This window comes from Planococcus citri, chromosome 2 (genome assembly GCF_950023065.1).
Source record: "Planococcus citri chromosome 2, ihPlaCitr1.1, whole genome shotgun sequence".
NCBI classification, from domain to species: Eukaryota; Metazoa; Arthropoda; class Insecta; order Hemiptera; family Pseudococcidae; genus Planococcus; species Planococcus citri.
In genome coordinates, this window is record NC_088678.1 from 35,665,322 (window position 1) to 35,692,872 (window position 27,551).

The 27,551-nt window shown below is 33.4% G+C and overlaps 2 protein-coding genes across 4 annotated transcripts in view; one reads left to right on the plus strand and one right to left on the minus strand.

Moving 5' to 3' along the window:
* Positions 1-3,849, plus strand: part of LOC135835557 (odorant receptor 22c-like) — a 64,585-nt gene extending 60,736 nt beyond the window's left edge. For both annotated transcript variants that reach the window (XM_065349879.1, XM_065349878.1), the window contains exons 4-6: positions 2,075-2,174; positions 2,266-2,370; positions 2,455-3,849. In XM_065349879.1, the coding sequence (XP_065205951.1) occupies positions 2,075-2,174; positions 2,266-2,370; positions 2,455-2,667 (418 nt within the window). In that variant the 3' untranslated portion in view covers positions 2,668-3,849. The remainder of the gene's footprint in view (positions 1-2,074; positions 2,175-2,265; positions 2,371-2,454) is intronic.
* A 438-nt stretch (positions 3,850-4,287) lies between these two features.
* On the minus strand, positions 4,288-22,558 carry LOC135835548 (alkaline phosphatase-like). 2 transcript variants are annotated; one of them, XM_065349868.1, is made up of 10 exons: positions 22,407-22,558; positions 18,389-18,521; positions 10,454-10,656; positions 10,140-10,332; positions 9,903-10,063; positions 9,592-9,805; positions 9,360-9,493; positions 8,556-8,766; positions 8,233-8,451; positions 4,288-5,593 (listed from the first exon to the last, which is right to left on the minus strand). In XM_065349868.1, exons 2-10 carry the CDS (start codon positions 18,483-18,485, stop codon positions 5,427-5,429), a joined length of 1,599 nt encoding a protein of 532 aa, XP_065205940.1. In that variant the 5' UTR covers positions 18,486-18,521; positions 22,407-22,558; the 3' UTR covers positions 4,288-5,426. The 2 variants fall into 2 exon arrangements, with proteins under 2 accessions (XP_065205940.1, XP_065205941.1); XM_065349869.1 differs by lacking the exon at positions 22,407-22,558 and having other exon boundaries at positions 18,389-18,692.
* Positions 22,559-27,551: the final 4,993 nt, after the last annotated feature.

Here is a 27,551-nt window from a genome sequence, read left to right on the forward strand (position 1 = left end):
TTGATCTGACTGATATACATCCACAGTTGTCCCTCTGGATCTTTGCCCCATGAAATCTTTAAAACTGGCATTCTCTGATTTGTACAAAACCATGCCAGATTGAAAGAGCATGTTCTGAAGTCCCTTTAACCAAAATTTCAGATCCTAAGGTTAATTTTTGGATTTTTGACATATAACAAAATAATTTCTTGAGGGGTTTTAATTCATCCATTCAATGGGGGGGGGGGGTGTCTTGAAATCCGGTGTTTATGAGATACCAGGAACAAACTGGAAGAGGAAGGACTTGAAATGCCCTCAAAATTGTAAAAATTAGTTAGTTCCATATTACTGACGTGAATGAATGTGTTTTTTTTTGGCATGAATAGGTAGGTACATAGGTAGGTATGTTTTTTGCGGCAGGGATCTATCCAAAATTTTCAAGACCAAATCTGTACTTTCAAGAATTGACTTTTGAAAACTTGAATTCTCGACATTTTGTCAAGTTTTATAAAAAACTAAAAAATGGCCAATTTTTGACAATGTCAAATTTTCAAAAATGACTTTTTAATATTTTGTTGGACTTTTGTTGTTAACTATTATTTGAAATTAAGTCAACTTAAGGGGAAAAATATACAATTATGTTTACATGATTTGAAACTTACCTTGGAGAGAAGATTTCATCATTTTTTTTTTTTGATAGCAAATAAGAGTTTAGGAGCCTATTCAACTTTGAAATAGGTGTATATGTGTAGATTTGAAAAAGTGTTTACACATTTTTAATGAATAGGTGACGGCAGCTTGCATGCACATTACAAAGTTTTATATGCTGTAAATGTGATAATTATAGAGTATCAACTTTTATTCTTCTGGGAAAATTCGAATTAAAATTTTAATTAAAAAATAACTACCTACTTATAAAGCATTCTATTATTTCTTTAAACTCATAGGTATAATTATAAATTTTTTTGTAAGTTCTACATTTAATTTACTGAATTCTTTGTCAAAATTGTCACTTGTATCAGTTCGAATACTTATGAAGTCAATTCTTATCGTCAAAAATACGTCTCAAAAAATATTTCATATGTATTCTATAAACGACTAGAATCAGTGATAGTGGAAATATTCTGCCTTGAATACTCGATATATGCAAATTTATTAACACCAGTCTGTCGTCATGTTTCTTAGCTTAATTTTAAAAGTGCAGCTTTTAAGCGCCGGTATAGTGCCAAATAAAAAAATAGCCATCTTAGCAGTTCTATTGATAAGAACATTAATCGTCGTGGCTGTCGGTGGAATGATAAATGCGGTTATGGCAACCAATCAGGACAGTTACAGAACAATAACGTTAGGATTACTTTCATGCATTACGTTCTCAGCATCTATTCAAATAATCACCAAACACTACGAACACGAGTTGAAGAAAGTTACTGCCAAACTGCGCCAAAATTCGTTTCCATTTATCAACCATGCGGTTAACAAAGAAGCTGAATTGGAAGTTGAAAGAGGATACTGGCCTATTATAATTTCAGTCATGATTAGTTGCGTTACGCCGCTATTTTGTCCATATTTTTACTTCATTACTAAACCTGGAATCACTCTGGATGATCCTGATTTACAAGTGATACCATTTTTTATGGCGTTTTGGAAAATAAATAACGCATTCGAGTTCGTATCGATGGTTATGTTGCAGTTGTCCATTACTGGAACAACGATCTTGGCTTATTGGAGTTTCACCATTTATACGACCTATGTTGTGGGTAATTTACAAAAACATGTGAAGAATTTGCACGAAGAGTTTAATAAGGCGGTGGATTTGTATGTGGGACGTAATTTTGAAAAACGTGTGATAAAATTTCAATACTACGAAGACGAAGTGTTTATTGAAAAGCGTAGGCTTAAAATGAAAATGTTTTGGAATGAATCGAATCAGGAGCTGGATGAAAATTTCGTAAATGTCATTAAATATCAACAGTTCATTCACAGGTAGGTATGAAGGTACCTGATATTTTACATTGTTTGCTATAGTAACCTAACCAATATACCATTTTTGAAATTACCTATTCATATTAAAAATGAATAATTTTTATCTTTTCAGTTACATAACTGATTTTACAACTTTCATCAGTCGAGGATACACTTCAGTTTTTTATTGGTATATTTCATCAACTATCGTGTTTGCTTACAGCTTTTTACAGGTTGGTTCGTCTTTTCAAAAAAATTTTCATATTTTCGCCAACTTTGTAGTTATTTTAGTTCAAACCTTTGTTTTTTTTGATCCACACATAGGTCATCGACGATGTGATATTTTTTTTCAAAACTTTATCAATGGTGATTCATGGTACCTTAGCTCTTTACCTGTTCTGCCATTCTGCCCAAGTTGTAAATCATATGGTAAGAATTTTTCATCAATTGTTGTTTTATTCAACATCACAAAATTTACTTCAATTTTTAAAAAAAATGAACTTCGTGTTATAGAATGAATCCATACAAGATGCATTTTACTATACAGAATGGTACTATTTACCTCCTAAAATTCGTAAAATTATGATCGCAGTCATGATGCAATGTCAACGAAAACATCAAATCAGAACTTTCACCATGTTCGTGGTTAATCTGAATTTATTCATACGTTCTCTGAGGATTGTATATTCCCTTCTGAATGTAGTTTTAGTCGCACAAAAAAAATAGACCTGATATCAATCAAAGGGCCTGATCATCTATAGTGATAATTATGGTGGCAGGAGGTTGATTAATTAAATCACTACACTCTACACTTACCTACAATCTATGTACCTACTATGTACATTGTACATACCTACCAAAAAGGCATTGATAATTTTGATTTCTGCTTCTTTTCAAGGCGTTCAGCAAATCTTAATCAAGTTTATCATTCAAAAAAAATATATATATAAAATCTATCAGAAAAAAAATAAATAGTTTTTGAGGCTCTAGATCGTCTAAAGGTCAAACGTGGACTAGATATAGGAGGTTGATGATTTTTATACCTCGTATATAGTAATCTTTTTATAATTTTGAAAAAATTTATCAAAAATATAACAATTATTGGGGCAGTTGAATTTGCAACATTTTTTGCTTTAATTGGAAATAAAATTGAAAAACTGATTGGAAAAAATGAAAATTCCGGAAATAAAATCAAAAACTAAAAATCGATTCAAAAACTGGAAGTAAATCCAAAAACTGAAAATGAAATTCAGAACTGAAATTAAAATTGAAAAACTGAAGGAAAAAAATGAAAATTTCGGAAATAAAATCAAAAACTGAAAATGAAATTGAAAATTCTGAAAATAAAATCAAAAACCAACCATGATGTGATAATTGAAAATGAAATAGAAAATCCAGAAAATCAAATAAAAAACTATTTAAAATTAAAAAACCAAAAAGTGAAAATGAAAATTTTGGAAACAAAATTTATTGAAAATTTTGAAAGTGAAACTCCTTTTTCTAGTACATATTAATGTACCGACTAAACGTGTTTACAAGAGAGCATCTCATTACTCACTTACCTCATCATCTTGACCTATATTGAATAAGAAGTTTTGATCAATATAAAAAATTTTCCTGAGTATGCTAGACAAAAAATATCTAATACCTATACATAGTAAAAATTAGATGATGATGCTTTAGCCTGACAAAAGTCATTGAATTTTTAAAATGTTTACGCTACGTTTGCCAAGAGAGATGCACCCTATAATTAATTAGGTGGTACATACTCGTATATCCCTAACTTATTCAAATGTTTATAAAGAAAATATGTATTATCAATATCATAGAGCATAGACCCACGTTTATTGTATTACCTATTCTATTCAAATCGGATAAATATTAAATTACGTGTGGTTTAATTCTTAATGCGCTTACCTCGATACTAAATTTCTCATACGAACCAGTCTATTTGCTGAATCAATTCATTAAATGGTACGGAACCTGCACAATCAGTTGAGTATGGAAAAAATTATTTTCAAATGGCTTGACCAACTGTGAAATAATAACTGATTTAAAAAAAAAAGACATAAATAGGATAGGTACATGTTTAGGGAACAAGCCAAATAGTTACTTTCCAGAAAACAACTTCTTAAATTTTTTGAAATTTTCAAAAATGAGGTTTTTATAAAAAAAAAACAATAATTGTACATACAAAGGTTTTAAGTATGACATGTTCTTTTACTTTGATCGGTCTGTAGTTCAAGACTTTAAAAAAATGTTTAAAAAAAGAAAAATCTGAGATGTGTAGATACAAATTATGATCAGAAAGCTAAAGAACCCAGTTTTATCAATAATAAAATGCCATTTTTCATTTTCAATAATTTTTATTATCCAAAAATGCACAATCGTACGGCAATACACAAAACAATATCAAAATAATACCATTAAAAACAATATACTTGAATAAAAAATAGCTCTTCAGAGGTCGCAAAAGGTATAGTCCTCCTCTGCGGACTTTTTTGATATAATACAATAAACCGAAATAAGTTCTTTATAGGAAAAAAAACGACCTCAACACCTTCAGAAGCAAAAATACAATATCATTTCCCTGCACCGTAAATAAAACAAAAATCAAAACCGCATATTCAACTACATAAAAATACCTATTTACATAATATATACGGTTTTTGTGGTATCTCGTCGGGTAGGATACTTGGAATATGGTATAATTTCAGTCGATGTAATACATAATAGGTAGGCGAATGCGAAATGAATGCTTAAAAATACTTAACGATAGGTATATACTCGGCTTCTTAAACCTTCACAAGTTATCGATAAAACTTTATAATGTATTCCCTTAAAATTAGGTATTTAATTAAGTAAATAAATTGCGTTATAATTAGGTATATGATTCGAAAGTTTAAATTAATCGGAATTTCTTATATTAAATAAATATAACCGAATCGTTGATGTATATAAGTATGCCTTCAACTCGTTCAAATTTTGATTATTCCTTATGTAAAAAAAAATATATTTACAATTAATTGGAAAAATTTGAGTATCCATTCAGGACGCAACATATCATTTCATTAAAAGAGGAAGCAAAATAAAACATTTTAAAAAATATATCGAGGCTTAATAAAAACAATAGATACACAACGGATTCAAAATAAGCTCTGGAAATTCTCTCTACACGACTAGATAGATAAATCACAGTTATGGCACTTTTTTTCATCTTTTTTTTTTAAACATGCAACTAAATCTGATAAACATTTTTTTTTTTAGATATACCTTAATAATGAAAAAATATTTTTAGAAAAATCCACAAGCCAAATTGAAAAAATAAAATGAAATGAAATAAACAAACGATAAAAATAACCTTTGTATTGCGCCAATTGCCATTGCCCGATTTAAAAATACGTTTCCTAAAGTATTGCCTGTACTTTGACGCAACACTACCCTGACACATGACTCTCCTTATGACCATCTCGTCATCATTTCCTTTAGATTGATTTAAATATCGTAAATACTGATACAATCGATATCATCAAAGTTGGTGCGATTCGAACAGCTGAACCTGTTCTGTATGGGCCAATTTTAGCGGCATATGCGATCACATGGGCTACGTAAGTCGATTCGTGTATGCTGTGAAACAGATGTGCCATAGGACCTGCAAAAAAACCAAGTAAATATATGTGAGTTTTTCCATTAGGAATTGGGGAGTAATTGACGTGTGGCGTTGGAGGTAGCGTGGTGTACTTGGTATTGCATTTATGACGCGCGAATACCGCCCTTATGGCTTATATAGTCGATGTACTTGCACATATAGAATCAGACAGAAATGTAGGAACTAGGGAACTATAGGTACCTACCTATACCTAAACCTAAGCTATCCCTTTGCAGATAATTTATGATTCATTGGGAAAAAAATACGAGCAACTGCTTATTTGGTGGATATACAGGTAAACGTCACGTGCTACGTTTTCGTTTTTGTTTGCGTGACCACATTTGCGAAGACAATATGCGATCAAATATTATGTAGTCACGAGAGCCATTTTTTTATTTAACCGCAGCTTCGCTTAGTTGTGTTTTTTTCTCATGTTGGCAAGAAAAAAATTGGTAAAGAGTCGGTAAGTGATACACGATTAAGAGAACTATACAGGGTAGAATTCATCGAAGTTGTATGATAAGCTTGGTTGCACGATTCTACGATTTTGTTCCATAAAAAAACATTATATGAAATTAAATTAAGGTAGATATAGAGAGAAAGAAGCCATGAAGTTTTGTCTGTTAAAAAAAATACCTGATGCTTTTTCAGAAGTGTTAAAAGAGATAATTTGATTTGGTCGAATTTTTGTGCATGGAATGTTCAGAAAATTTTTGGAAATAACAGTTTCCATAAAATGCTACCTGAACACGTCTACAGTAGGCAATTTGAAGTTTGGTATATGCAACACTCTTTCAACCTTGCAAATCGATTGGAGAAGGCTTTGAGTAATCCTAGACCCTCCAGCACAATTCCAGAAATTCCAGTTCATACCAGAAACTTTTCAAAATCCGTTCAAATAAACTTTAGTCAGTATAGGCAGCTGTCTTCAAACAATTTTCAAACTCACCAGGTCTGTAAGACAATGGCTATTTCAGCCTGTATAAATGAAATTCTATAGCCATGAGATGGAATGACATGGAAATATTTGGGGGGACGCCAAGGGAGCGAAGGAGGTTATTTTAGGTTCTTTGAATGACCAAAAAAGCTACCTAAATAAAGCATAATTAATTGGGTACATATCTTGGATTTTGACAAAAATTGATAAAAAAATTCACTTTGAGTCGAAGACTACCCAGAAAAATTTCAAGTCTCATTGCCAGGGACTCCCAGCCAAAATTTTTCCTACGGAAGGAGGAAATTGAAAACAAGATTGTTGAAATGGTGTAGTTATAGGAAGTCAAAATTTGAATTACAACCTACTAACTGATTTTCTAAAAATCCTTCGTCATGTTTTTACAGTAATTTTATGAAAATGAGAGTAAAATTGGTGCTTTTATTAAGACAAGGCGGAGAATTCTTCGAAAAAATTGGTTCACAAAATAGAAAACGCCTATTTTTATATGTTTTATATGAATTTTCTCCCTTGTAACCACACTCCTGCGGTCTTTTCAGCCAAACCACCGAATTTTGGGAAGAAAAAAGTGAATTTTATCGGGATAGCCAATTTTCAAGTTTCCGAGACACACTTCAATAAAATTTTCTGTGTTAAATGTTCATAACAATGTGTTTTAGAAATTAAAACTCAAAATTCTAAAAAATTTATGGAACTACTAGAAAAAAAACAACTTGATTTTGTAATTTTTAAAATGGGAAAAAGACAATAATACGAATTTTTCTGGCGAAAAGGCGAAATTTCCTTCAGGCAGAGTTTTCCTCTAGCGAAAACTATAAATACGGCCCTGTAAAGCACTTTTTTCAAAAATTTCTATTCTCAAAAAAAAAACATAGAAATTTGAATATTTGCATTTTTTATGTAAAAGCTTCCTTCATGATAACGACCAAAGTGTAATGTATGTATTTGTTAATGTTACCACTGGAAATTTGTACCGACGTGATTTACGAGGCACAATTTTTCAAAATTCGTTTCATCTGTTCAAATCAAGGCACGTCTGTCTTTTGTTTTTGTTTTTTTTTTCAAAGTTCATTGTGGAAGAAAAATTGGAAATTTTTGGAAAATTGTGTGTGAATTTATGCAATGGTTCACAGGTACCTACCTAAACTTCATAATCTGAACTTTTAGGGGTGGCTAAAATATTACCTCCTTGAAGGATCGTTTTAAAGAAATTTCACCAAAACTAGCCGGTTCAAAAAGTCGAAAACAGCGAATTCACACGAGTCAAACTAAAATTTTGAGCATTTCACAAAATGAGAAAAATAAAATTTACCCCACACAAAATTAAAAATTTTTCCAAAATTATTTTTAAACAAATTTTCCGAAAACTATCTGCAGATGATCAAAAGTTTTTTCCAAACCATTTTCTCAAGATTCCACGTCTATTAAAATTCAATAATGGAAAAACAAAGATGGATAATTCCTCGTGATGGTCTTGTCGAGTTGGAATGACTGTATTACACCCAGCTTGCCATCAAAATTTTTATAAAACGATTTTTGTAGGTATGTATGTACCTACTCTGTTTTTCTGAAGGAAGTTTGAAAAAAACAATAATGCTCGCATCAGTATTTGGGCTAAGAAAGTGCTTAAAATTTGACCCCTCAGGTTGCTTTTATCAACAGCTAATAAATATCAGCAGTTTCTTACCAACAGCGTAAACGGTGACATCTCCACCACCATGAGTTTCCTTATCGGTTAGAATGGCTGCTTGTTGAGCATAGTTACGAGATAGGGTATCATGTTTGGCAGGATCATCTCTCGATACTTGATAGCCATTTTGATAATACTGGAAATTAACTTTAGCTCCTGTAGCGTACGTCAAAGTCGTATATGGAACATCGTCGTGCTTGGATCTATCAGCAATACCTTGAAGAAAACCCCACATTATAGCGTTAGTTAATCCATCAACAATAATCCTGCTCAAATAAATAGGTACCAAAATTAGCAAATGTTTATTAATAAATCCTTACCAAAAATGTTCTCAGTTCTATTCGGGTATCCGTTTATAGACATCGTATGACCGTGACCTCCAGTAACGATAATTAAAGTTTCTTCATACAATCCTAATTCCTTCAAAAGGTCGACTGTTTTTTGCACAGTCTTGTCTAGTTCAACTGCTTCTTCGACGGCTTTTCGAGCGTGACCTTCGTGATGTGCTAAATCAATCAGACCTGCTTCCACCTGCGAAATTACCGGATGCATGAATATTGAATAAATCGTGCCATATGACTCGTTTTTAAAAAAGGGTTGTTTCCGGTGTCTACCTTAAACCTATTATATGTAGAAAAAACTGAGTATCTGCTTAATCGTGTGGTAATGGGAATATTTTCAATTTTTGCACTTAGGGTAGGTAATGAAGTTGGAATTCCTACCAATTTTGATGAATGTTACTATATCTATACACAGGGATCGAAAAAAATTTCCCTAATGAAATTAAAATGACATATTATAAAAGGTTTCATAAAAATTATGTAGGTACTTCGTTGATTGAAATGTTGCCAAAGTTGTTCAGTTCACAATCGTGGTATTTTTTCGTTCTTTTTTAAATGGCTCCTACAATAATAAGTAGGTATAGGTATTACATCATTAACTTGCAATTTTAGTTTATTTTTATCACAAGTTCTCAAAACTCAATGACACTGAGAATATAAGATCCTACTCGATATTTACCTATTTGAGGCTAAATGAAGTAAATAATCCTACACCTACACGTTATTCGTGGGATTATTGAACAATAATAAATCTGACATATGGTTTACTTTTCTCGTACTCACCATCAAGACAAATCCGTTTCTATTTTTACGTAACATTTTAAGGGCTGGTTCGATCATAATTTCCAACGATGGAGGTCCTCTGAGTGAATGATTTCTGGTTGCTTCGAAAGGTAAATGTGAGTTGGCAAATAAACCTACCGAAATCAAAACTCTTGTAAGTTTGTTGCATTATGTAAAGTAAGAAATAGGTAGGTAGGTACCTAGGCACTTTTTTCCTAAAGAAGTAACTCACCAAGAACGTATTCATTTCTGTTTGTATCCAGTTCCATAAGTTCTCCTGTATCTTTAATTAACGAGTAGCGAGCACTTCTGAGATTTTTATCATTAATCCAGTGATTGATTAAATTTCTGTTATCAGTTCGGTAACATGTGAATACATCCAAAGGATCTTGAGGAGATTCGTAAGGTTTGTCAATCAATGTTTGCCTGCCACCGCCGAAAATTACCTAGGTAAATGAAACTCTCGTATACTCGATGTTCTCTTTTATACCAATGTATAGCAAAGTAATCAAGATGTGGAAGAAGATATTTTGTTCCAAGTACCTTGAAATTTTTACCAGGTTCGTCTTCAACTAATTGACGAGCTATATCCTTACATAAACTGTTTTCTGGCACGTTATTATTACATTCCCAATATCTGGAAGGAGAATGAGCGTACAAAGCGCTAGCTACAGCATCAGTAACACGCTTGTTAGTGATAAAACCTGCAAATTGAATTGAGAAAACTTGTTTATTTTCACTCGAGAAAGAATTTGATTCGCACTATATGCGAACACTTACCTGTGTATTTTCCAGCATCTTGTGCCCAGGACATGATAGATCCCAGCCTAGATTTAGGAACAAGAGACGAGTGACAATCTTCCAAACGAACCGTGGCATCTACTCCGACCATACCATTATTTGTTTTTACTCCGGTAAATAATGCTGTTCCCGAGGCAGCAGTATCGGGTACTTTTTTATTCGCCGAGTACGTCTAGAAGAACACCGAACGAGTATGTTTAGCACCCCTGACATTTCAATATAATATTGACGGGTTGACGAAGAAATTCAATATTTATGATGCTTTTGTTTACTCCGCTGTACATAATACGTACTTTTAGAAGGCCCGTATGTGGGAACTTTTCGAAGCTTAATTTTCCTCTTTCGTTTTCTTTGAATATTCTTGTGGCGGTCACTGTGTTCGGATCCATTCCATCGGCTACAAATATTACTACACTTCTGGCTATATTCCAGTTCACTGGTCTTCCGATGGCAGCTTCGATTTCGTCTCGGCCTATTTTACGCCAGTATTCTTGATCTATTTGACAATAAAAAAAAATAAGATATACGTTTATGATTTACGTAGGTGTTTTAAATTAAGTTAAATATTCATCAAAAAAATGTACCTATCATTCAATTCGTCAGAGAATAAATGTGCCCATAGCTTAAGCGCTGCAAGGTAACTGCATACATTTTCCTACATCAATATTTGACTGAACATTTCATTTCATTGTTTAAAAATTAGTGTTACCATGCTGAATTTTTACTTCCACCCCCTTCATTATCCCTCTATAATTATTGCAAAAATGTCAGGACTGCAGTGACGTCAATTGTATGGCGGGCTCCGTCCGCAATAACCTGACCTTGATATCGAATTAACGACAGTTCCCGTAATTGTTTAGATAGGCAAATTTTTAAGAATCCCTGTCTGCATATTTGTCTTGAAAATGTGTTGTAGCCTTATTTGCATTTATATACGTACAGTTTGGTGAATTTCTAATCTCGAAACCATAGAGTTGTTAAGAAACTGCTCCCTTTTTCTTCTTAAATAGTTACTTATACTGTACATACCTAATTGATTGCGTACCTAGATAATTTTTGTCTTTTTATCACTTTTGGTTGATTTGAACAAAATGCCTTCCAGTGTTCAGAGCCGAAGTAAAATTGAAAACGCTTTATACAATACCTAGCCTAGGTACCTAAGTACTTAAATAACTTTATACAAAATTCGTGATTTTTTTTCAAAAATTCTCAATTATCGGGTTGGTGAAAATTGAACGTTTCAAATTGCACGTGAAAAATTGAACGTGCGAAATTGCACGTATACAATTGAAGGTGTGTGATAATTGCACGCATGTGAAAATGGAACGTTTACAGCGTTCAATTATTACGTTCAACTATTGGTATTGTTCTGAAAAGGCTAAAAATGAAGTTCAGCCCCTATAATTTTGGTCAGTGCACATTGAGCACCCTCTCGACCGTTTTAGGGAGTTGTCGCGAAATTCCATGAAATCGATTTCAAAAGTAAATTTTTTATCTGCTCATAAATTCCAGAAAAAATGAAAAAAATTCAAGCACATAATACCGTAAATTTAACATGCGGTCGATTTCAGACAGTTTTAACCTGTTCAGGAGCCGGTAGCCATATTTCGAACGAAAATCTGAAATTTCCGAAATACAACCGGAGGTTCCAGTTCCAGAACGAACGCCTTGAAACCGTCTCCAATTGACTCAGCATGTTGAAGTAAATTTTAGCTTTCCACGTTCTTTGAGTAACATTTTGCGAAAATTTCAACTTTCAAAAATCCGCTGGAGGTTTCAGAACTGCTCAGAACGTTTCGAAACTGTATTTTGGTTTGGTGAAAATCTCACATTAAATCGTTTTCAGACAGACGTTAAATTTGCAGACGTTCTATTTTCACATGCGTGCAATTATCACACACGTTCAATTGTATACGTGCAATTTCGCACGTGCAATTTTCTTACGTGCAATTTCATACGTGCAATTTGCGGGTCCCCTCAATTATCATCACAATCTCAAGTTCTGATGATTATTTGGATTTTCCAAATTATGAAGCAATGTTAGCCTCTGCGCGGAGCCTTTTCCTCCTACAAAGTTGAAAAAATTTGGAAAAAATCGATAGAATAATTTTTAATTTTTGCGTAGAAATTCCTCTAAATCAAGAAAAAGTTTTTCCATCACGCAAACAATATTGACTTTCTTGTTCCAAGTCTCTCACCCCCAAGTTGAAAAAAAAAACAAAGAAAAATAAACGACCATTTTTCAGAAATATTTCGTCACGATAAAATTATTTTATGCACTAAACTGAGAAAATTATTATTTTAATTTTTCGTCATTTACTTGAATGTAACTTGATAAATCAAGAAGGGGGAGGAGGGAGGGGCCGTTCTTAAGAGAAATTTCATGTAAGTATGAATTGAAAATTTCAAACCCTCATTTTTTTAAAATTTTGAAGACTTCTTGGCACCATCTATAAAAACGAAAAACTGTAGGTACAGAATGGCCATCAAAAGTTTACGAATAGGATACAAATAAGGACCACCATTGCTGACGTTGAAAACATTGTAAAAAACAATAAGTGATTCTCAACTTTTTTAGCATCAAAATTTTGAAATCCTAAAATTACTGAAACCAAGTTCAAGCCCTGAAATTTCACAACAAGAAAAATGAAAAAAAATTGCATGTTTTTCAAAAATGTTTTAATGTTATCAGATAGGTAGGTACCTACATAAACGCAATTTCTAGTTTTACTTTTTGAAACGCAGGGCTGGATGGGTTTCTCAGGTGAGTAAAGTTCTAAGAAAAGAGGATTTTTTTGTTAACAAATGAAAAGAGAACGTTCAAGATTTCTACTGTAGCACTAAAGAAAGTTAGTAGTTTTCCGTAAATTTTGAATTTTTTTCTATACGAGTAAATTATTTTGAAATAGAAGAAATTATTACAAAAATGAATTTGATATTTTTTTCAATTTTTTTTTTCGTGCAAGTATCATCTATTTTCAATTGCATGCAATGAACCATCGATGTTATGGCTTTTCTTATGAGAAGAACGTTCAAAAATACATTACTGAGTTGAATTTTAAGTGTTAAGATTCAGTTTTGGCTTTTTTGACAAATTTCATGAAAATTTAAATAGTCCATTTTCTGTGAAAAAGAACCTTTGATAAAACTAAGGTCTACGGTTTACGTCTTATTTTTGATCTCTTTGATCGATAGGTGATACTGTGATAGTTGCAAGCTTTTTTGGAGCGTCCTGCAACAGAATTTGGAATTGGCCTGTTTTGGAAAAATTGTCGTGAAAAAAACCAAAATGGAATTCAGTGTCTTTTCAACGCAATAAAATAGAATTTTTCTTTGGAGGGCCTAATAAGACTCGAAACCGCGCCAAAAATCGATTTGAAAGGTCAAAAATAAGGTATGAACCAAATATCAGCTTTCTACTTCAGTTTTATCAAATTCTGATTTTTCCATGAAAATTTACCAAAAAAAATTTTTTTTAAATGAAATTTAGTGACTTAAATTTGTCTTGGCGCATTGATGTATTTTTGTATGCTCTTCTCACATAAATTTTTTGTTTGATCTAAAAATTCTGTCTGCTGTTTATGATAATTTTTTGTGGCTGGGGGGAGGGAGAGATAGTGGGAAAAAATTCGCCCGGAGTGGAAAAGACTTGAATCTGGCCCGCAGTTCGAAACATGCAAAAAATATTCTGTTGAAAAATTTACCAACTTTGAAATTAAAGAAATTAAAGGCTCTGATATTTGTATAGAAATCAGGGCTCGACGTTCAGAATGTTGATTTATTGAGAATTTTCAATTTCATATTCATCTTTTAAGTAGAAACATTTACCAAATTTAATGATTTTTCCATGCATTGATTTTTTATGAAGAAGGCTAAAATGACATTAGATTGGTCCCGATTTCGGCTCTTGACAGCTCTGTTAAGAGCTTTGTTTCCTAAAAATTTTTTCAATTTTTTGAAATTGGCAAAAATGATGAAAAAAATTAGCACCACTTTATTCCGAAATATTTTCCCAGTTTCAGGAGTATCTTTAAATATTTTGGCATAATTGATACGAAATATTTCCCAAGAAAAAATTTTCAAAATTCGAATTTCTTCAAAAATAAGCGATTTGCAAATTTTTAACCGCTCAGTAGAACCCAGGGTAGGTTGACACAGAATATCAAATATGTACTTTCATTTGAGAGACTAGGAAATTTTTTCCAAAACAGGTTGTGTAGCGACAGAAGCGAAAAAACCACGATTTTTTCGAAAATGCCCCTTCTTTGCGGGCCCAAATCTCTTTTCTAGAGGCACCTCCGGAGCAAAAAATTTTTGTGGGTAACTTTAAACTCAAAATAAAGGTCTCAGCTGAATTTGGTCGAAATCCGACGACTTTTTTTTTCGCGATCCAGCTTATTCGAAAATTCGTTGAATTTTGCTAATCGGGATCAAAATCTGTCAGCAGTACGACATCTATCATTTTATTTTTTTCGTGAATCCTCGATTAAAATCGAGATTATCTTGCATAAAATTATGTTCCTGGTTGAAAATCCTATTAGCACCAAAAAATATTATGTTTTGTGTACTGCGTATTCTTTCTTCATCATTCTTACCACAGCGTTGATATAGATTAATTTTTAAACCGTTCAATCCAAGTATCGGTTCAAAAAAAGACACATAGACTACATTTTGGCACCATTATACTTCTCACAGATACCCACTCGTATACCAATATACCACATTCTACATCTCCCTCGTCTTAAAAAAAAATCGTACGCACGCTCACGTATAATCTACATTCCATCAAAATAAAGCTCGCACATCCGATCGCAATCAAATCGCACCCCTAGTACGTAACTACGTATACGTTCTAATACGAAAATTCTGCTGCGAAAGAACTGCTCTAACGACGTACAAATCATCGCCGACTCTCTTTATTAAAACCACCGCCACCCTCTGGAAGCTTGTAAACCAGACACAAATCGTTCGAGTTGGCGCCAAATTTCTCCAAACGTAGGCCTTGGAAGGGTTGCAACTTGTACGTAAAGAGCGCTATTACGCTCGGTTGCCGAAATCCGAGTCCCATCCACCTTCGTTTCGTTGCCGTTTGCCGTATATGTGTGCTATGCATAAGCATAAATCGGGGTCAAACTCGAATGCGAACGCGAACGCGGTGTACGATACGATGCGAATGTTTACGCGTCCCGGTGGCTGGTACGGGCGCGACATTGTGTCGACGTCGCAACAATACCGACGATTGCCACGTTTCCACTTTCCAAGAGCCAAAAGTATAGCGAGCGAGCGAGGGAGGAAAAAAAAGGTCATAATGAATACCAAGGTTTGTAATACGCGTCTCTTTTGCGCTCTTATTACTGCGACGTGGTTGGAAAAATGTCGAATGCACGCGAGTATTTGGATATTTTTTTGGTCTATCACTCCTCGGCTCTCTTCCTGCCCCATGTTAGGTGTTTTGGAAGAGTTCTTCGGGTATTATCTGAAAATAGATTCATATTCGAATCGTTAAACCACTCGAATGGTTATTTAATTGCTGTTGAGTCGAGTTTTCGATCAAAATCATCCCTATACTCGTATTTAACGCTAATGTCCTCGGACAGATTTCATCAACTTCTCATTCGAGTTCATTAACCGCGATTACGCGTCAGCGACCGAAATCGATTACGGAGGCCCCATTCAGCATTTATTTCCGCACATCGAAGCGTTCTCCATCTGCTCTGCGTCATCGCGACGACCTTTTAATATATTTAAATGGGCGTTGTTCGCGACAAGTCCATCGTGAACACGTCCCTCCGACTCTATACGAACTACCATCTGAATTATGAATTTCCTGCGTGCGAGACGGTAGGTATCGCTCGAAAGGGAACATAAGGTAAGGCAGGAGAAAGATCACACACAGAAAACAGAAGTGGACTATAGAATCACTGTCACTGTACGTAGCCTAGGTACACGATAACAACCACCCACTTTCTTCGCCTTAATTAACAACCCCTTGTCTGTACACCTACGTAGATCGTATCAATTCTACGAGCACCTTCCTACAACCGAATGTTATAAATAGAAATCCTCGTATCGCGTGCAGCCTTATAACCTGGTTCCGATAACCCTTTTTTTTTCAGTTCCAGCTGATTTACTTAAGCCAAATATACAGAGTAAGTAGACGAAATTTGCATTATTTTTGCCACTGTTTCAAGTCTAAACACAGAAGGGTGATCGGTGATATGAGGGTACCTTACAAGTACAATAAATATTAACGAATCACCTTGACAATACAAACCCAGACCTTCGTAGTTGGCAAAATTTAACGACGACTATGTTTGGTAGTCTATCTGATTAATTTTTACCCAAGTGCAGTTACAATGGTGGTAATTTATTGCGCAAATGAGACGATAATTGAGGAAAAATTGTGCAAAAATTTAGGTCATTGCCGAATAATTTTTAGAAACTGGGTGTAATGATTCTGATTCTGAAGAAAAAGGGAGTTTTCTTGAAAAGTTTCTTCCAGGCGATTCCGTTGTGTGTATAGAAAACAATCGTGACTCGTGGTATGTTCGATTTTAGGTGAACTTTAGCTCACTCGAAGCAACAACTTTGACCAACTTTTAGTCGCTATTTAGACGGTGAAAATATTCAAGACACACGAGAATTTCCAGAAACCTTGGAAACGAATTAACGAAACATTGAAATTGGTAGCGGCATTTTTTCTAAAAGCTTTAGATAATGATCATGAAGAATAAGCGAATGAAAAATTTTCATTCTCAGATTCTTTTTAGGTAACTAGATTACGTGAAAAACATTTTACAGCTGCTCAAATCTATTTTCATATACGTTTGGTGAGCGAGTTTAAAAAGTAGATATCTATGCATGGGAATGAATACCTTACTTAAACACTTCACCAGTGAACCCTTCCACGTGATAATCTCCGATTTGAATGAAACTTAGATTGGTGGAAAGAAGACCTCAAAAAAAAAACCATCCCCAATTTTCAGCTGCTGAAGTTGATTTTTCGATTTTTGGCGAGCGTTTGAAGTTTTGTGTATTTTTCATACTTTTACTTAAGTTAGGTATGTCAAAAAATTCGATTTCTGATGATAATTCCGGATTCGACCAATGGTGGTACGTATCGATTAGGTATCAAGCATAGACCCTTTGGCCAAAATTACAGCTGCTGAAGTTCATGTGGTGGGGAGAAACGTTCATTTTTCGAATTTACAGAACAACTTTACCTGTGTACATAAAACTTCAAACGCTCGTCAAAAATCAAGAAATCAACTTCAGCAGCTGAAAATTGGGGTATGGGGGTTTTTTGAGACCCTCTTTCCAACAGTCCAAGTTTCATTAAAATCGGAGATTATCATGTGGGAGGGTTCCCTTGTCAAATTAATAGAAAATGATTAAATTTGGTTTTTTGAGGGGAGATTATTTGGATAGGTACTTCATTAATACTTTTTTCTGAAACAATATTCCTCAAATTTATTGCTCAAAATCAGAGCCGACACGTGTCGTTTACAAACTTTTGTTGAAATTGGAGCTGAGCATCTCAAGTGGTTTGCTTATTAAACAGTTGGTGTGATTCAAATCCTAGAAAGTAGGTATGAGTTTTGAGGGTTGTTCTTGTTTAATTAGCGAAGAATAAAAAGTTAGGTATTTCAAATGAGTAGGTAAACATGCTAGGTACGAATATAAAAACGAAGAAATGAATCATTGGGAACACCTTTTAGAACTGTATTACTACTATTACTCGTATATAGGTAGACGTAACAAAACGTATCGAGGAAGTTCTAAATCAAGTTGAAATAGCTGGAGAAATTCCATTTTGATTATTTTGAATCGAAAAAAATTTGTATTTTTGGAGAAGATTATCACAGATTATCTAGGTATGCCTTCGTAAACTCTACGCCGCGCTGGAGTTATAAAACAAGATTTCAAAAAAACCATCTGGTGTAAAATAATCGTTATCGAACTCTGACTCTCAAATTAACTAATCCACACCAATGGTCAAATAAATTTTCTTAGTCAACTATCCGATCAACTTTTTCTCTCGCAACTGCACCGCACCAACAAATATAAGTATAGGTACCTATGCTCAAATTTTACTCAGTTTATTCACCTCTTCCGCGGCGTGGAAAAGCTGACACTGCTGACACTTGTTCCCAAGTCCATCACATGTACCGGTAGATTTAGATACCTACCTACGTTATTAGTATACATCAATTACTAAGGATTCTTACCTTCGAACGTATCAAATGTATAATACGGATTGTAGCCCTTGCATAATGTACATAGAACCAAAATGATAAACACCGGGATTTTCAACAGCGAACGCATCGTGTGAGGGGCACTTTATGCCACCTATTCGACCAGCTGAAACAAACGCGACAAATTCACGATTTTATAACGTATTAATCGAATTAGGTACACGTATGTGAGATAGGTAGGTAGGTATGCTACACGATGAAATGAATGAGAATTGAAAGAAAAGACTTTAAAAATTGCATCGAAAGCGAAAGTAAACTAATAGATAGTAAAGTAGCTATTTTGATCATTTTTTGCAAATTAAAACCATCTGCTTTTGAAAACACATTGCACTATATAATAACTCAAGGGCATCTAGATACGAAACGAAACCGGCGATGGTGAGGGACGTATAAGTACGAATACATCTACATAATAAATTTTAATATGTAAAACTACATAGAATCAATAGGTATGTAGGTACTTGTACACTAATTTTAGAGCATGGCAATCAGTTTTTCTTTGAACCATAAATAAGTAAGGTTCATCTCGTATTGTACAATAAAATTTCATTCAATGGAGTAGAAATCCAAATTGGGTTCTGTACCCACATGTTTTGGTTCATTTTCAATGTTGAAAGATATCTCACGTCACAACACGTAGGCAAATATTTTAGCATTTAAAAATTGAAGAAATGAAAAAAATATCTATCAAAATACAAATTTTTGAAAGCTTTTGCTCTCGCTAAAAATCAAAAGTCTTTCAATAGGTACGTGTATGTATAATATGTATCCAAAGATGAGCCTCCTAGAGGAATTCGAATGCAATAAAGCTGTAACCAAAATTATTTTCCACTCTGTAATTTCGTTTGATTTGTCATAAAACAAAGTTTTCAATTTTCATAATATTTTGTGCAGGACTGCTGTGATCCTCAGATGTCAGGAACATTTGTTTTATTTTATAAAACATAACAAAAAAACTTGGAATTTCTCTGTTGTACAAAAAATTTACAAAATTTAAAATTAACGTTGTACTTTTCCAATAATTTTTTTTTGAATGGTGCATGTAAAGATGAGTCTATTTCATTTTTTTTGGTTTTTTTTTTGAAATTTCAGGTAGTCTAGCAAAAAATTATGACCAATGACCTCAACAAAACGTGAAAAGAGTTTCGCATTATTAGGTGAATTTTCAACCTTCTAAAACCAATGTTTAAAAAATTTGAAAATTCTTCAAATGTTTCAATTTTTTTTTAAATTTGTTTTATGTTTCAATTTAGTACTTTCCATAATTTTATGATTATATCACCCCATAATATGGAATAATTGAAGGTGAACAACTACCTAGTTGCGTAACTTATATCTACATAATATATTGACAGTGGACATCAAAAGATCACTTAAACCAAAAAGAATAATTGAGAAAAACCTTTTCGATAAGTACATTTCGGCCATTTTCAAATTTTCCAACTCCTGAATTCTCACCATGGAGAAAGAGGGGGGGGGGTCGAGGGTTAGACATTGGCCAGAAAATTTGAAATTCTTCAACGTTTTGTTGAGACCATTCGCCCATAATTTGCTGTTGGACTTCAACAAGTTTCAAAAAAAAAAAAAAAAAAAGTGAAAACGACCCACTCTAGTGCATGTTTTTCCAAAATGTTTAAAAAAATGTAATAGGTAACTTGTAAAAATCAGTTTCTGGCATCATTTAAAATTACTACCTAATCAGCGATCAATAACTACTCTTTTTTGAATTCATATTATTTTTCAGATCACTTCATAGCTTTTTCTTAAAAATTTTCCAAAATTATCCAAATTCTCATGAAATGATACCTAATAATAAATTGAACTTTTATTGGTATAAGAGTAAGATGCACTAAATGACAAAGATGTTTACAAAAAGATAATTTCTTGGTGTTTCAAAATTTGGAAGAAAGTGATTTATTTGTGGAGGTGTTGAACTTTGAAGGTCGGAAAATTCTTCGGATGGCGAGAAAAGTTGAAGAAAAAAGTTGGAAACCGTTCAATTTCCTAATCAGAAAAATAGTTTTGATTTTATGTAACATCAAAAAAAGAAAAATGTCCATAAGGAATAAGGAAGTGCGTATAATAAAGATCCTTCTCTCGAGGTTTCTTTCAAACACTCTTCCAACAAAAAAATTAAATTTTTCAAAAATTCTGAATTACCTAAGAAAAAAAACAATTTTTTACATACTCATATTTGGCAGAACTGAAACAAGAATTTTTATTTTCGTTTTAATTTTTCAAAAATGTTCTTTATGACCAAAAAAATGAGAGAAAACAAAGAAACAAACAAATACTGTTATAAGTATGTATTTCAGGGAATTATTTTCATTATAAAGTTTAGATCTAGAAATGTCAATTATAAAGGTGGACAACTGCCTATTAGGCTATTGATTTCCGTCAATTTAAACGCTAATTTGGAGTTCGCTGTCCCCCTCACCTCTACCATCAAATTGACCTCCTTTTGCCTAAAATTCATCACAACTTGTTGGAATGAATCATAAGTATGTTTCAAGTTCTTGAGTAAAAACAAATCGCATTTTTATTATTTTGTCTATAAATTTTCTTTCACATTATGCTCCTTAAGAAATCGGGAGGGAGGAATGGGAATTATTTTCTCATCAGAAACAACCATTTTACACAGTCAGTGGCGTAGCCAAGGTAGGGCGAAGGGGGCCATGGCCCCCCCCTTGCGAGCAAAAATTTGAAAGAAAACATGCAAAAATGGACGTTTTTTCGTTGTTTGGACCCATTTTTTCTAAAAATTTTCGCTCTCGCTTCGCTCGAGCAGTAATTTTGCCTTCATTTTCATGAAATCACCACACATCACAATAGATTTCCAGAAAATTACCCCTCATTTCGATTTTTTATGCCTAAAAATCTGGTTTTGTCCCCTCGTTGAGAAAATCCTGGCTACGCCGCTGAACTCAGTGGAAAATCAAGAATTTCAAATTTTAAAGTAAAAATCATTATACAAATACTTAATTACCTACCTACTTGTGATTTCAAATTTAGTTTCGTATTTTATTTTTTCCCACATATTCTCTTTTTAATTTTCAATGCTGATCAAAACGTGTTGTTCTGGAAGAATTTTGATCGTAGCTTCATTTTAAGGGCGGAAAATGTGATTTCAGTTTTGAAACACCCATTATGAAAAGATTTCGAGATCACATTGGATATTTGACCAAAATTGATAATTTTTGGAACATTAGATAGATTTCTGGTTTCCTTTAATTTGATGAGTCATCTACTTTCTATAACATGATGTAATATGTGTGGTATTGTCATCCGCTTAAGGAGCAAAATAAATCGTAAACTATGAGTCATTCCGCCGAGCAACGTTACGAAACTTGTTTTTTCCCTGTATTTTAATGAGTAACCTTTGAAACTCATTTATTTACCATTTAACTACCAAAACTAACCTAATTGTAAATAAGAAGAATTTTGTTTGTGATTTTATTCGAATTTTTGTTTTCGTTTCATCAGTCTTGCAAAACACAAAATTTATTCAGACATCGCCAAATAATCCTTGATTAGCAAAAGTTGAAAATACCTATTTAAATTGGTTGATCATAAAAAAAAAAGTAATATAAATTCTGACCTTTCTTTTGTTAAAAATATCACACATTAATTTCAGAAAACAAAGTAGGTACTATTAAAATAGAAAATATCTACGAAGGCAGAATTAACCTCAATGTAAAGAAATCGGCGTCAAAAAACCTTCCAATTTTTAGCTCCGGATATCTATTTTTCGACCAATTCCAACTTGGCAATCAAAGCATAAATTAAGCTAGCTGCAAAAAAACTCAGAAAAACTCCTCATTTCAAAAAATTCAATGAAAAATGAATTAAAAAAAGCCGCAGCAATTCACCGGTAAGCGTCGAAGGTCTACAGACAAACTACCCTCTGCACCTATCGGTACACCTCTGCCGTAATTATCTCGCCTGTATACAGTGAAATACGATCGTGTGCAAAAGTAAAAATAATTTTTACCTGATATACGGTTCTAAAAATACACCAATTGGTTATTTCCACAATATGGGACAATGCTGGCACAATATTTACAAACAAAGCCAAAATGTAATGCTAGAGTGTCGGCGAAAGACTGAAATTGAACCGCTGATGAATATGCCGATTCTGAGTGCTTTCTCCGTTGCTAACAACATAACTTTCAGACCATAGCAACGTATATATACGCATAACGTGCTTAATGCACGGTGCTAACACTGGCGAGTATCGATTGCAATATCCTAAATCTCGCCGGATTGCCGCCAAATTTGGCGACATCACTGGAAAGGCTACTGGATCAGTAGAGTTGTCCCCAAGAAATAAGTAGGTATAGTTTATAATGTCATCGAACTCTTTATAAGGTGCACACTCTCGGCTCCGTTTCGCTTCATCCTCATACTGGCTATTCTAATGTATATAATGTAGCTCTTTACTCAATTGTCTGTCTTTCTTTTTTTGTGCATGAAAAGCCCAGCTTTCTGATTTATTAAGATATTCTACGCCGGATCAGTTTTCGAGCGTTTGATTTATTAGTCCTATTTTCATCATTTTTAATACGTACAATTGTCTTCTTCGAAAAAGGCAACAATCGATAAAACCTTATCGTGCCACTTTCTTCGGCAAACTCTCGTCGACTTGTTACAAAGCAAACAAATTATACTTACATGGAAAAATTATTAAGGAAAAACGATTTATCAACAACGTATAGGTAAACCCCATAGTGGATATATTGTAACCGTTGGTTTATTTGGCCCATATATACTCTTTTTTTTTTCTTTTTTTAATAAATATAATATCCTCGTTACCCTGCTGCTTGTGGTATATCTGGGTAATAGTAATAGAGGTACATACCATACCTATAACAAAACCTGCAGTAAATTAATTGCGTGTTCAACCTCTATCAAGCTCGTAATCAATGTGTGAATGAGCTCTCGAGTCTTGAACTCGCTCATAAATACGCTTGGTTCCATTTTACCCCTTAAATATGCTTCAGAATTTCATCGTTAAAAAAGTATTATAAAATCGTTAGGTACTACCTGCGTACCTGTTTTGTTCTATTTTGTTGTAATTTTTTGAATGCAGTGATGAGGGGGAGGCGGGTCTGAGAATTTTCCGCAATGAATATTAGAGTGGTTCTATCAGGTACGAAAGGCAGAGAAGGTTGGGCTTGAGCCCAAAATCGAGGGATATTCTGGAAGCAAGTTATGCCGTATTTGTACATCCATGACCAACTTTAAATAGGTAGTGAAACAACAGAAGGTTATGAGAAGGGAAAAATACTTCATCGTAGGTACTATATTGAAACCAAATTCATACAAAATTGAAATCCTCAATTACCTACTTACTATTTCCATTGAGTACATTTTATTTTCCTCATTTTTTTTTTTTTTTTTAATTTCGAAACTAGCTTTTTCTTTTGTTACAGTCAGACCAAGCAGAACTAAGCAAGTTAGTTTCAAATAAGTTCATGGACTAGGAAGGATCACCCGGAAAAAAGTCGGTGGATTTTGACCAAATTCGACAGAGACCTTCATTTTGAGTTGAAGGTTACCTTCAAAAAATTTGTTGATTTCAAGAAATCGATTTTCGGTTTTTTTAAAGTTGCAATAATGACTAAAAAATTGACACCACTGCTTTCCAAAATAAATACCCATTCAGGAATGGTATTTTTCAATACTCCAGCGTCAACAAAAAATTAAAAATTTTATTCTTTTGAAAATAAACGATTTATAAATTTTCAACTGCTGAGTAGAACCCTAAAGGTGCAGGTCTTACAAGGAAACCTCTTGAGGTGTCCGCCTCCGATTTGAACGGGACCGCGATTTTTTGAAAGAGCATGGTCTAAAACCCCCAAAACCAAATTTTCAGCTGCCCAACTTCGTACTTGGCGAACGTTTGAAAATTCAAAATTGACTGTTTTGGTGATTTAGATATACTTTTTTCAAAAAAGTACATAAATAACCAGTAAAAATGATCAAAATAAATCCTAAAACTGATAATACGTAATTCCCCAAATCCAAATTTCGCCATTTCCAGCCATTCTGGAGACTCCAGCGCGATTTTTTCAATTTCTGCAGAATTTTTAATTTGCTCCAGAAGGCGTGAATATGAAGTTTACCAGCTAAAAATCGAGTTGTGTATTATACTGGACCTGTTTAACGAATTTATCCACATTTGAGCCCATTTTGGAGGGGACACCTCAAGAGTGGGTTTTTGACCAGCTTTTTTCATAAAAAATATCCAAAAATTAAAGGGAAGCCCCAGAAAAGGCTGGAAATGGCAAAATTCGCTCTCGTGGGGTTGATTAATGACGAAATACAGCGATTCGCGCAAATTTCGAAAATTTTCTCACAAAGGAGAAAGTTTTGATTTTTGAATATTTTTATTTTGAAAAAAAGCTGGTCAAAAAACCACTCTTGAGGTGTCCCCTCCAGAATTGGCTCAAATGTGAATAAACTCGTTAAACAGGTCGAGCATAACACACAACTCAATTTTTAGCTGCTCAAGTTCATATCCACCCCTTCTGGAGCAAATTAAAAATTCTGGAGAAATTGAAAAATCGCGCTGGAGCCTCCAAAATACCTATACAAAAATATGCAGGTTTTCCCCCTAAAATATGCTAAAGTATGCAATTTGGCCTGAAATATGCGAAATATGCAAAATGATATTGGGCTCATTCGTCAGGAAATTTCATGATTCGTCCAGATCTGATCAAATATGCACCTTTTCTAGTCCATAGAAAAATATGCAAAGCATAAAAATCTCAGCTTCAGTAATAATAGATCGACGCAGAATCTCAAATACTTTCATTTGAGACGGGAATATTTTTCTCAGAACAGGTTGTGTGCAGGCTAGGGCAAAAAACCACGATTTTTTTTCGAAAATCCGCCCTATTTAAGGGCCCATATCTCTTTTCCCAGGGTACCTCCTGAGCTAAGTAAATTTTTCTATGAGTAACTTTCAACTCAAAATGAAGTTTGCGATTTCTTCAAAAAATACAAACGATTGAATGATCTTACCTCAGAACGGCTGGTTGAATATGGAGTAAATCTGTTTAAAGGGTTCAGAAGAGAATAAATAAGAAATTCAAAGTTAGTAATCAGGATTTGAAAATCTTGAATCTGAACTTTCGAATGACGAAAACAAAAGTTAGTTGGAAAAATTAGAACGAAAACTCGTCTAAAGTTTAAATTTAAAATATCAAAAAATTGAAAATTACGAGTGATGGGTTGTTTGTAAAGTTCTCGAGAGATTCTAAATTGAAATTTTTTTCATTTTTTGGACACGATCCCTCCTTCAATTCCCTTTCAGCTCCCCAATTCTGAAATTTTTTTTTGAACAGAATCATGAAAATATAGCGTAACGTCCTTTTTTTTCCATATTTAATGATTTTCTGCAAAAATATGAAAATAATTTCAAAACTCAAGCAAATGGATTTTTAGTCAACATTTAGCCTATTTTTTGGTGCTAGAATTTGGAATATTTTGGAATTAATTTTTCATCTCAAACTCTAGCAAATTGACATGTCGAAATTGAACTTTTTCAACCCCGATAGAAGGATTAACAAACCTGAACAAACTTTAAAATTTTTCAATAGGTAAGTAAAATTTAAAAAATTGTTCAACTTTTAAACAAGCTTTTTCAAAATGGTTAGCCATTTGTAGGTCCCTTGTTCAATATTCATCCAGCACCTCGATGATAATGCTTTACCCGAAATTTTATAAAAATTTGTGGTCAGAGTCCTTGGCCTGTGAATACAATGTTTTTCTATCTCCTCATTATAATAGTATTGAGCGGTGTAAATGTAAAAATTATAATCAAAAGACGTAATATTTTAAAAAAAAATCTTGCCCCTGTGATTTGGAGATTAGGTAAACACACCTAGCATGGATTCCGTAAGTAAGTAGTGTTGCATATTTTTTAGGTGGAAGGCCTCAAATCGAATTTGAAATATCGCATCGTGTGTCAATGAAAAAAGAGAAGAAGTCAGTTGGTTGAGTTGATTAATCTTTATCACACATTCTCCATCCTCCCCGCCATCCACCCTTCAACATTTTAACTGCTTTCAACGTCTTCCTCTCTCTAGAATGGAGTGAATCATCATTTTTTTCCCGAAGTATTTTGCGAATTGCGACTAAAGTAAAGAAGTGACAAAAAATTGTTGAATAATGTCAAAACAGATGTTCCAACGCTTCAGAACTTGATGAATATCTAATTTTTCTCAAAATTTGTTGAACTCTTTTCTCAAAAAAAAAACAATTATGACAAAAGCAAGTGTCTATTATGAGTACATATTTAATTTTTACATTTGAAGACAAATTTCAATTGATTTTTGATCACTCTTTCCATTTTTAATCTTATTTCCAAAGTGATTCGAAAGCTACACAAAATAGTAGACCTATATTTTTGAATTTGAACAGCATAAAAGCTTTCTTCAAGGAACTTCTGAAAAAAGAAAGAAGTCATCTTAAAAAATTCTTATGAGTGTCTTAAACTGTCTTTTTGCTAAAGCATTCGTCGAAAAATTGCGGATTTTCAAGGAACATTTCTCTAAACTTTGTCAACTGTTTGAAATAATGTGAACGTGATTTTCTCCCTCCACTTCTCGCAGCAATAAAACCCTTTTTGTGGTGCAAATATCGATTAGGAATAAATTCGATAATTCTCAATATACAAAATGTATCTTCAACTGGAAAGATTTGTTAGGAAATAGGTACTTACCTATCTTTACGAAATATGAATTTGGGAGAAAAATCAGTAGGGTAGTCTATATCTCTGCAATTTGAAAATAAAGTTAGCATGAACTTCAATTCAATATTTCTACTGCTGGTATTAAAATTCGAAATTCTCTCTTACAAAAGGTCGCAGACGCTCGAAAAATTTCGATTGAATAATATCGAGAGTGGGTGAGAGGGCGAGGAAGAAGGAATAACGTTGTTCGCGTTAGAAAAAATTTAGCAACGATGACGCAAATCTGTTGCATTGAAAATAGCCTAACTTCGGGCTGGTTTAAATGATTTTAGGATTACTTACTACCATTTTTCGTCGTTAAAATTCATGAGCTACGTCGCTCTTACTCGTTGAAGCAAAAAAGTCGCCTTAAAGTTTTGATTTTTTGCTTAACTTATT